Source organism: Alnus glutinosa, chromosome 2 (genome assembly GCF_958979055.1).
Source record: "Alnus glutinosa chromosome 2, dhAlnGlut1.1, whole genome shotgun sequence".
NCBI lineage: Eukaryota > Viridiplantae > Streptophyta > Magnoliopsida > Fagales > Betulaceae > Alnus > Alnus glutinosa.
The window spans coordinates 15,143,657-15,155,492 of record NC_084887.1 but is presented as its reverse complement, the minus strand read 5'-3'; the positions used below and the strand labels follow the sequence as shown (position 1 = coordinate 15,155,492).

The 11,836-nt window shown below is 34.9% G+C and overlaps 1 protein-coding gene across 1 annotated transcript; it reads left to right on the top strand.

The window, feature by feature from the left end:
- The first annotated feature begins 2,704 nt into the window (after nucleotides 1-2,704).
- LOC133860305 (uncharacterized) lies at nucleotides 2,705-11,538 on the top strand. The gene is made up of 2 exons (XM_062295936.1): nucleotides 2,705-3,605; nucleotides 11,429-11,538. The coding sequence occupies exons 1-2, from the start codon at nucleotides 2,705-2,707 to the stop codon at nucleotides 11,536-11,538; spliced, it is 1,011 nt and encodes a 336-aa protein (XP_062151920.1).
- The last annotated feature ends 298 nt before the right edge of the window (nucleotides 11,539-11,836 follow it).

Below are 11,836 nucleotides of genomic sequence, written 5' to 3'. Positions count from 1 at the left end.
AAAATAACCAAAAATTAAAAATTAAAATTAAAATTAACACAGAAGCACAAACAAATACACCAAAAATTAAAAACTCACAAAATGGACCAAAAATATATATATATATATATATATATATTTTGGCAAAGTTTCAGCTACTGATCTGCCGCAGGTGGTGCCCTTTGCGTTGGTGTGCTCAAGCAAAACAATGACTGAAACTCCCTTTTTTTCTTTTTTCTTTTTCTTTTTTTGGTTAGACAATAAAGCAAAAACAAATAAAAATAAACAGAAACAAAAATTGGAAGAAGAAAAATAAAACAAAAATCTACCTAAACTAGTAGAAAAATAAAATCAATTCAAACAAAAATCAATTTCCACAAACAAACAATTCTCCGGCAATGGCGCCAAAAACTTGATGTGCAAATTTTAATACTCGCAAGCGCATGAATAATTTGCAATAAAGTGTATGTGCAAGTGCAAGATCGTATCCACAGGGAATTGTATTGCAAAAATTAATTTCTATTTAAACTAATTCTATTTTAGAATCCACACCCACCAAATCACAGCAACATATTCTCATGTTCATCAATACATATCCGAAGTTCTTACCGTAAAAATCTTTTGTATATTCTACTATGCTTCATATATTCATTAAATCATTCATTGAATCCGTTCTTTGCACAAATCACAAAAGATATCCGGTTTAAACCGAATCATCAAGTGTATCCGTAAAACAAAACACAATGAATATCCAATGTTTTGATAAATGAAAAATCCAAGCAATCAATTAAATGAAACTTATCTTAAATCATCACATGTATCCGAAAATCACAATAGATATCCAAGAATTCATCTCAATAATTGAAAAGAAGTAGAACATTGGAAATATTAAACCCAATAAAATCAGATAGTATAAACTCTCATAAAAATATTGTTGCTCTTCAAAGGTGAAGTTTCATCCTCAACCTCAGTAAAAAAATTAACTACTCATCACTAAGAAGAAAATACTAAACTTTATTAAAAATAAAATAAGAACTTACAAAGAGTAGAAGCCAAAAAACCCAGCTGCTGTTATGTACAATGTTGGGATCTAAGTGGTGCATAGCATGGGGTTTTTATAGCAGAAAATTAGATTAAACCCAATTTTTATAAAATGACACCTCTACCCCTCAAAACCCTAATAGGAGAAAAGAACGCTAGGGTTTAGGGCTATATTTTTAAAATGGCACCTCTACCCCTCAAAAACCCTAATACGAGAAAAGAATGCTAGGGTTTGGAGTGTCTGCAGCCGTCAGGAACAAGGAAATTCGCATTCTTATATTGCGGGCCACTTATGACATAGCAGACATTCGAAGTAGGAAAATTATATTCCAAAATGATTTGTAGCATTTTGAATTAGCTTTCCAACGCCGCTGGTTTCACTTTAATTATATACTTGAGCTGGAAGTTATGATCAAAATACTATAACTTGTGCAGAACTTGAAATTTAATCCAATCTGATTTTGACTTCCAAACTTTGCATTTTTCACTTTAAAACTACCGTTTTCTCTCCATGATCTGCAAAATACAAAAAATACAAAAACTAACCAAAAATATTAAAAATAATAAAGCTAAAGGTTTAACAAATGTGAATTAAGGGGTCCAAATATACAATGTTTGGCACTCATCACTTCTCAACATAGAGGAAGGTCGAGACTGAAAGTTCTCGTCGTTAGGATGGATGATGCTTTGGATAGATGGGCGTCCGGACAGTATATCACGTCGTCCGAACGGCTGCAAGGGATCGGATTTTTCTGACTTGTAAACTGTGCAGAATCTTTTGGAAGCACTCTGAATAGCTGAATCCCTGTTAAAAAGCATCATTACAAAGAAGTGATTTTGTCCAACAGAATGTGGCCAATTACAAACTAACAGAATGTCTTCTGCACAACTTGCCTTATCAAGGATAGCATTTGGAAGGGAACACTACATCGCCCTGACGGTTGTAGCTGTCTTCCCATAACTGTGTCTGAGACAAAAACCCTATTACTTGTCGAACACCAAAAGGCTTCCGAACGGTATTACCATGTCATCCGGACAGATATACTTGAATGCTGGATTCTTCTCAAACTTTGCAGAGCGGTCGGACGATTTGCCATTACGTCCGGACGGATGCAACCTTGAATAGTTCGAAGCTTCTAGACAGTGATGGGCGTTCGGACGATATTACCACCTCGTTCAAATGGATGTTGCTGAGTGATGAGCGTCTGGATGCTTTACTGAGTCGTACCGACGAAAACATGGGATCCGACTTCTATGAGTTAGAATCTGCATAGAATCTTCCTTGAACACTGAAATAGCCTTCTTGCAACTTGTGACACTGGAACTTGTCATAATGAAGCTCTTTCCATTTTAGAGACATAAACTCTAAATACTGTTAAGATTCTGAAGTATACGACATCCCTGTGAAAACAGCAACATTACATAATAGTGATTTTGTCAAACAGAATGTAGTCAATACAAATACTAATAGGTTGAATTTAATCTCTCAATTTTATTTATTATTGCGTATTTAGGCGTGTTCTTGGTTATCTTCAGCATCGGGTTTTATTTTTGGTGAGAAATCAAGGTAAAATCCATAAACCCTAGTTTTTGCCTAAGTGTTCTAGTAGCTAGCTAATACACTCAGCAAGAGAGAATAGGGAAACTTCCAAGCCAACCAGTGGCCAATCCTAAGGGACAATATATGGTAGATGGGAATACAGCTAGCAGCTTTCATCATGAGAAAGTCCAGGCCATTACTGTATTGAGGAGCAATAAAACAGTGGGCAACAAGGTTGCAGAGAAGAAAGATGAACAAGTTGGTCAGCCAAAAGATCCTACTCTGATTAAAGACAAGGGGCCACTACAAGATGAGACAGCTTCAACCACTCTACCTCTTGAGCGGCCATATGAACCGAAGGCTCTATTCCCTGAACGCCTCAAGGAATCGAATCAGTTTGGGAAGCAAGGAGAGAAGATCCAAGACATGTTAGAGGTCTTCAAGCTGGTAAAAATCAATATCCCTCTCCTTGATGCCATCAAACAGATTCCGCCATACGCCAAGTTCCTCAAGGATTTGTCTACGCAAAAGCAAAGAACAAAGGCCTACACTTCGAAGAATGTAATCCTCATAGAACAAGTTAGTTCCCTTGTTCAACACAGCATCCCTCCAAAGTTCAATGAACCTGGTGCTCCTGCCATCTCCTGCATCATTGGAGACCATAAGGTTGAGAAAGCCCTCCTCGATTTGGGGGCTGGAGTGAATCTACTGCCCCATAGAATTTATTTGCAGGTCGGTTGGGGGGAATTGAAGTCCACTACTGTTATCTTTCAAATGGCTGATAGATCTATCAAGAAACCGCTGGGAATCATTGAAGATGTAATCATTCAGGTGGACAAGTTCTACTTCCCAGTGGATTTTATTGTTCTTGATATAGAACCTGTCCCCAATCCTGACAAGATGATCCTAGTTATCCTAGGTTGTCCATTCTTAGCCACAACTAATGCAAACATAAACTGTATAATCGGGATTATGAAGATCAGTTTTGGGAATATGAAGGTAAAACTAAACATCTTCAATGCCTTTCAGCATTTGCTAGATAAAAGTGAGTGTTTCTTCCTAGACATCATAGAGGAATCTGTTGAAGACTCATTGCCTTGCATTCTGACTAAGGATCCCTTAGGGGCTTGTGTGACACACATCATATTGCTTCCCTCTCACACCCTTCTGGCATGGTTGATCATCTCTTTTGGATTCTCTCTGAGTCATCTCACCCCATTCAAGTTCATGATTCCTTCCTAGATGAGCAATTGTTTGAGATCACTAAGAAGGAACCACTCTAGTACGCGCACATTATCAGTTACCTAGCAATCGGTAAAACTCTCTCTAAATGGTCCAAGAAAGTAAAAGACCAATTCTTCAGGAAGAAAGGGTGTTTCTTTAACTCAAAATTCATATCAAGATGGGATGGCCCTTTAAGAGTCACATCGGTTTCCCCTCATGGAGCAGTAGATTAGGACCCGAAGCTTGGTAACTTGTTTGAGGTTAATGGTCAGAGATTGAAACCCTACATTGAGGGCATTGGGCATACTAAGGATGTGGAATCTGTCGACTTGGCAGATCCCATCTATCTTGATTGATAGAAGTACTTCACCGTCGAGCTACAGATGTTAACCATTAGCACAACACTTCGGAGATACTGCATGTCTCCATTCCTATCCTTTTATTTGATTTTCTATTATTTCTGTATTTTTTTTAATTTCTTTTTCTTTTTCTTACTAACTCACGTTTGGTTGAAGACGTTAAACTTAGTGCTTATGGGAGATAACCCATTACATTCCTGCCATTTTATTTTTGTTTATTTTTATTTTTTTCTTTTACTCACACTTCACCTACTATTTTTTATGATGCATTTTTTCTTATATGGCTGGAGCAGTACTTTGTTTTTCAGAACAAATGTTCTTGCATTGAAGTTTTGCGGGAGTACTTTCGCCCAACCTTTTGCTTTTCACCTGGTATTATATCTCTATCTATACATATTATGACTGGTGTCTAAAACTCCAATTGCATTGATGTTATTTTTTCTATAATTGTATAATATTGAACATTGGACATATATATTATTGCTTTACATGCACATATATGTTTGAATATTTTCATATGATATACGTGAAGGTTCCTAAGTTACATTATATTTGACTAAGGTCTGAGTAATGAGATTATCGCACAAAAGATCATAGTCATAGGTCCTTGTAATTTATAAAAGATTGTTAGTAGTCATAAATGAAACTAGGAAATTCATCTAGACTATAACATGTCAGGAGAAGCAGGATGGGCTTCGGGTTAATATGTTGGTGTAAGTGCAAGGTAGTGCTTTACACCGAATGGACTATGTGAGTCATTATTCTTTCAACATTGTGATTAAGAATGATGTATCTGTACGACGACTGATAACAATTACTTTAAATCTTAAGAAGTTTGTGAACTCAGATGAAAAGTGTAGGTCACTTTGATGCACAAGAATGAGATCAAACAACTGGTCAACATTTATGTGCATTGGGTGATCGCAGGTAGCATTGTGGGAACACTTCCTTAAAGAAGGAATCCAAATTTTTTGTCATGGAACAAAGCGATAAGGAATATTCCGCTTGATGTAGATTTAATGGGAATGATTATTCTAAAGTTCAGGCCTGAGTGTTTCAGTAGTATTTACCAAAACTTTGTTTTTTACAAGGTGAGATGAAAATCTCACAAAGTACAAAAATGATATATCATGTAATTAAATCAGGAGTATCAAGGAAAAGAGATAGTGAACTAAGTACCAATGTATTGACTTTGGTTCGACTATGGAATAATTCCATGGAGGGATAATATGTAATAAATAAGTACATCGCAGGGATTGATTCATTAATTTGAAAATACATATTAGATTGCATTCACATTTGTTTAGTGGAATCAATTGTGATTAAATAGGGTTGTGTGATAATGTCACATACCTATTTGAAGCTAATTGTATTTTTTCCTTTAGATCCCTTTTTGAGCTGATGTAAATTGACAAATGTTGTGAGCCTCAGTTATGTATTTATTTATTTTGGCTTGTTTTATTTGATAAAACATGGGCCAAAGGAATATGATTCTTAAGTGGCTCATTACTTAGAGATGATTGGGCTTAGGAATTAATTTCCTTTGGGCTGAAGCAATTAAAGAACTATGGGATCTTGGAATTAATTCTAAAAGGCTTGAGTAGAGATAAATGAGCATTAGGCCTTAGGGATAAAACCCAAGGCCATGCTAAATATTTGGTAGCAATGGGCTTTAGTTAAAACCCTAGATAGTAGGGATTGGAATTGTAGCTCTCCTATGACTCCAATTCTATCTTTGCTATAGCTCTATCTTATCTCCTAACCCTATCATGAGTGTAAATCCAAGTCTATAAATAGAGGGCCATAATGGAGTATTATTCACTAATTTACTACTTCAAGTTGTGAGTTCACACTCATGGTCATATTCAATCATCAGAGAGTAGATCTGGAGGTTGAGTCAAGAACACGAAGAACGCATTCTTCTCCATTCAACATGCAAGGAGCAAATCAACCAAAGTCAACTGGCCCTAGTAGCCTAGGAAAGGCCAATTTCTATTGTTAGTACCTTGAACATGTTAGTTTAATTAATCTAACCCTGTTTATCTGGAAGAAATTTTTTTTCTGGGATTGGTATTCTGCTGCGCATACTTTGATTAGCGTATGATCCCCAACAATACATTGGGGATAATGTATCGTTTAAGTTTGGGGATAGGGAAAAATATTTTGTTGTCCTAATGTACATATTATAAATGCCTGATCATGTTATTTCTGTGATTTGGATTGAACTTTAACTATGATTTGTATTTCATTAACGAGCTTAAAATTTTGAATAGGTGATCATTTCATTAAGGAATCTAAGTCTTTGCATTTACCTTTAGCACATGAGATTCCACATGTTTTATTTTGAATCTACAACAAGCACATCAGCACATAATTTGTGAGGTATGACATGCGAATTTGATTCTGTATATTTTTAATATCTTCGAGTGAAGAGGGTGACTTATTAGATAAATGACCTTGGCATGAGAATAGAAAAGAAAAAAAAAATGTATTTTTTTTTTCACTGAGTAACTGGACATCTTGCCTTATTAAGCATTTACTATTCACATCAAAAGGTGAGAAACTTAATTGATTGATAATATGGCAAAGTTTAGCTTCGTAGCCTTTTTGACTCAAGTTAGTAAGCCCACAGGAGTGTTTTACACTTAATGCCCTAAAGCCATATAGTTTGGGAGTCATTGGCCTAACACTCGATACATGGGTCAATTAGAAAGCTTAAGGAAGCTCAACTTTGCAGCCTGATAAAAGAAAGAAAAAAATGAATAATATCATCATACCATGGTCTTTTTTCATCTAATACGAATCCCAGTAAATTTTGAGATATTGGATCATGCACATTGGAATTTAATTTGAAACCTTATAATTGTGTGTTGGTTCACTTTATATCAATTTGAGCTTGTGTTGCCTCAGCCAACCATTGGTAAATGTTTAGACTTTGGAATTCTTAAAAAGTTTTGAAGATGTAGTTTATTTTGTTAAGCTTGCTAATGAATAAGAAACATTGTTTTTGTGATACTTCTATCTAATGGATAATATGTTTTGCAAAATGTTTGTGTGTAGCATTTTTGGCAAACACTCACAAAACTTTACTCATCCACTAGGGAGTCCTAGGGGTTTAAAAGACTTGTTGCATAAGTCAAATGCAATCGTGTTTCCCATGAAAGAGGAAGTAGCGTAGTTTGCATGTTCTCTCTTTAAGTTTTGTTTTGTATTGCTAAGAGACTAGAAATATGTAAGTTTGGGGTTGTGATAAGCATTGAATGTTGCACATTCAAGACCCTCAGCTCGCATATATTAGCTTTGTGATATGAAGTTTTGCATTGTTTTTATATTAACAGTACTCTTAGGAACCAAGGGAAAAACATAAGTAATCTTCCGGACTTAAAGGCAAAATTCAGCATTCACCAAGACCAGTGAGCTCGAGCCCAGTTCAACTGTGCTTGAGCGCATCAAGCACATTTAAGGCTCGAGCATAGATCAGGAGCTCGAGCGCAGCAAGAAGACTCATGCACAGGGCACCATCACATTAGGCTCGAGTGCAGTAATGCCTGGGAACGAGCGCCGTCATGTTGTAGAGTTGACAACAAGACACCAAGTTCACTTAGGAGTTGTTTTACGATTTTTTGTTGGATTAGATGTTCTTATATGTACAAATCCGTGAAGGATTTCACTTGTCCTCTCTATAAATACCCTAGACTCGTCCAGGTTAAAAAAGATGAGATTAGTTTACATTAAAGAATATAAATCAATAGGATTAGAGGATAGGGTTTTGGAGAAAAAGTGAAGAATTTCCAGCAGCGAATTGGAATGGATTTCTCCCCAATAAAAATGATTTCTAGCATCTCCATGAGCGGCTAAACCTTCCGTAGGGTATTGATGTAGCCATTTCCAAGTCATAATAATGTAATTATGTTTTCTCTTGGGAATTTTATGAACATGAATATTGGTTGTTTAATCTTGAGATTGTTTCTAATGTTTATATTCAATTTTGATAAATCTTTTATCTTGTCTTAGAAAATTATTTATCTTGATTGAACTCAACGTTCATATTTTCTGTGATTATGTGAACAATAGTTTTACAACGGTTTTAATGGACACAAAATTAAGAGGGTTTGATAGGCCATGCCTACGAAGAATAAATTGCTTCACACCATAGTTAGTTTAATTTGGGTAAATCGATTTATGCTTGCAGAAATATGAGTTATGCTTATCCCTTCATTAGGTGTAAGCTAAAAAGATATTTGATAGCCCATGCTTAGGAAGAATGAATTGTTCTACACCCTAATTTAGGTAGAATATTCATACATTGCCGAAAGATGAACTATGCTTATTTCTTAATAAAATAATTTTCTTGACAACATCGTTGGGTGCTTCACACACACACACAAGTCATAATATTCATGTACGTAAAATTCACATGTTAAATGCAATTTACCATTATGATGAGGTTAGAGGTGAGATCAATCCCCTATATTTTTCTTGATTATTTTACACTCTCATTTACGTTTTACTTTAGTAATAATTGTTACAAACCAATCAACTCTTTGTCTAGATTATATTACAATCGATCTCGATAAACTTAACGATACAAAACCAACAATCTTTGAGTTCGACAGCCTCACATAGACCCTATCTTACAAGGATTCGTTTTATTGTGAGTGATTTTTAGTAATGGTACACTCTGCACCACATTAGAACTTGAATCAAGTTGCTGATGCTTTAAGTAGGCAGGTTGCACTTCTTACTACTATGTATACGAAAGTTGTGGGTTTTGACACTTTGAGTTGTATACGACAAATCCTTCATTTAGGAAGATATTTGCTAAGTTGTCTATAAGTAATCGTAGTGATTATGTTATTGAAGTTATTCATAATGGTTATTGTAGCGCCCCAGATTTTATGAGATAAAATATAAACGTCTTAAATAGAAATTTAAGACCGAATAAATAAGGCAAAAGGATTTATACGAATATTTATAGGTTTAAATATTCATTAAGATTCGAGACATGTTTATAGATCTAATTGATTAGATAAGTCAATCGAACCTTAAGCTATAAAATTGAAATAGAAATAATTAAATCTGGACCTAGCGATCAATCCCCGCAATCAAGTGCTCGATCACCCAGAAACGACAATCGATCGCCATAGAATTGCAGCAGATGAGTAGCACCGAACATCTGTCTTATAAATTATAGTGAAAACAGTCTTTTCCCTAGTGTTTCCTTTTCCAAACACGAACACAGTCCCTAGTCAACCTGTCCTAACTGGTATATAGGCAGTAAGTGAAGGTTATATGTAAGATTAGTTAGAAACTTAGTTTCCTAAGTTAGAAACTAAGTTCTGGTTAGATGATGATAAAAGATGTTAGGGAGTCATGATTGCTTTCCACCTAATGCCAGTGACTCATCATACACTTGCTGCAACTCCAACCCTTAATCGCAAAACACTTAGGTAAGATCGAACTCTTCAGCATCTCTATAAGAAAGACTCACATCGAGCATTCATCTCGTTCCTTAAGAAACCAAAAATAAACTCTCTGCAACTCTCTGCTTTGTTTCTCTCTTGCCTTCTCTCTATCTTTCTCTATTTCTAGTAGCACTTTATGTTCTTCACAGAAAACAGAAAGCTTCCTCTCTTTCTTCTCCATCTTCTCAGTTTTGTACAAAAAAAAAAAAAAAACAAGCATCTCATACTCTTCTTAAAAGCTGCAGAAAAATCTCTCAAACACTCGAAAAAACTCTCTATGTTCTCACACGGCAGTAGTGAAACCAGCAAGCAGCAAAGCCAAAACTCTTTCTCAGAATTCTCTGTTCTTTGTAAACACAACAACCTCTCATCACCCTCTAAATTCTCTCGATTTCTCAAAGTGCAGTAACGTGCTGCAATAGACGTTTCTCTCTCTGTTTCTCTTATAAAAGAGAAATAGGAAAAGGATTACTCTTCTCTCTCTCGTTTGGTCCTCTATAACAAAAAGGAACTGCAGAAGATTTCTTCTCTTCTTCCTTTTTCTCTGTTTTGTTGAAACACTCTCCCTCCTTCTTTCTCTATCTCGGTCACAACAAAGAAAAGAAAGGAAAATAACCCACTTGAAGCTCTCTTCCTCTGCCTTGTTCGATCAGTAGCCCAAAAAGAGGAGAAAGGATTTGCTCCGTTCTCCCTCTCTCTTTTTTCTCTCTGTGTGGTTGAGTAGTAAAAATAGGAAAAGAAATCTCTCTTGCTTAACTCTCTCTCGGCTCAGGTACAGTATAAGAAAGAGAGAAAAACAAAACAAAAAAAAAAAAGGGAAAGAGTTCTCTCACTCTCTTAGCTGGCTGTGCCTATACAAAAATATATCACTTTGCTATAATGTTTTGTGATTTTTAAAGTAATAGGTTATCTAATATTTTTATGTTATGTTTAAACAGATGTTTTAATACTGGAGTATTTAATTAATAAATGCGCCGTTGTAAGGCCCAAATGAAAATAAAGTATTTTATAAAACATCGTTATTCTTCCCAATTTTATAAAGAATAAAATAAGGATTATATATATATTTATGTCGTTGTACTGACCATCTATTTTTAATATTTAAAACTCAATATTTTACATTAAGAAAGTCACTATGTCAATTTTATACAAAATAGATAAGCTTTTATAATGCCGTTTTAACTTAAAGGGTATTTTGCACATTAATGACAAATGCCGTAATAATACCCACATGAAATATTTGATATTATATATATGCTGATATAATATCTAAGCGACATTAAAAATTGAGTTAAATGGTTTAGAAGTCAAAATTGATAAAAGTAGGTTCTTAGCAATTTGTACTAATTGGTTATCACATGTACCAAACTATATTATATTGTAGTGAGCACTTGTATGAATAATCTTTGAAGCAGGAAAGAATTGTAAGTATTTCTGAAATACTTCCTGAGGGTGATAATGGTTTCCATAATATTGTGATTTAATTTAATTATATGCAATTTGTTTGGAACTTTGCATATTATACTGTTTTGCATATTTTACTATTATGACTAATAAATGGGTTAATAATAAGTTGGAAAGTCATCACTATCAACGGCATGGGAAAGTTGTCGCTGCGTATGCCACTAAACAATAAAAGTTGGAAAGTTGTCGCTACCAACGGTAAGGGAAAGTCGTCGCTGCCCATACCAATATAATAAAGGAAATAAATAAGACTGTGCATATAAAACTGTTACCATATTATATTGTTGTTTTGTGAACTTTTAAACAAATTAGTATTTCATTATATTATTGAAGGTAGTTGACTCACTTGATTACAGTATGGAATTGTGGTGATAACCACAATCACATAGATGATTGTGCAAGAGCTGAGGATGAGGAGTACCAAGATTACCAGGATCTTTGTGCTAATCCTGATGAGTGTGGATGAGGCTAACTACCACCTCTTTTGTGTATTGGACTACCCTGCTTAGTCCATCCCTTTTTAAGTCCTTAGTAGGACCTATTTTTATGCATTCCCTTTGGTATGTAATATTTATTACACTATGGTTAGTATTAGTATTGGGGTTGTTATGTTAGTGCCGCATGTCGCACACATATGTTTATTCTTTGTGTATATTTATTATGTGAGAACGCCAAATTATATTATTTATATATTGAGGTGATTCAGTCAGCTCTAATGTGTTATATCCCCAAGTCTTTGAGAAAAAAAAATTTCGGTGCCAAAT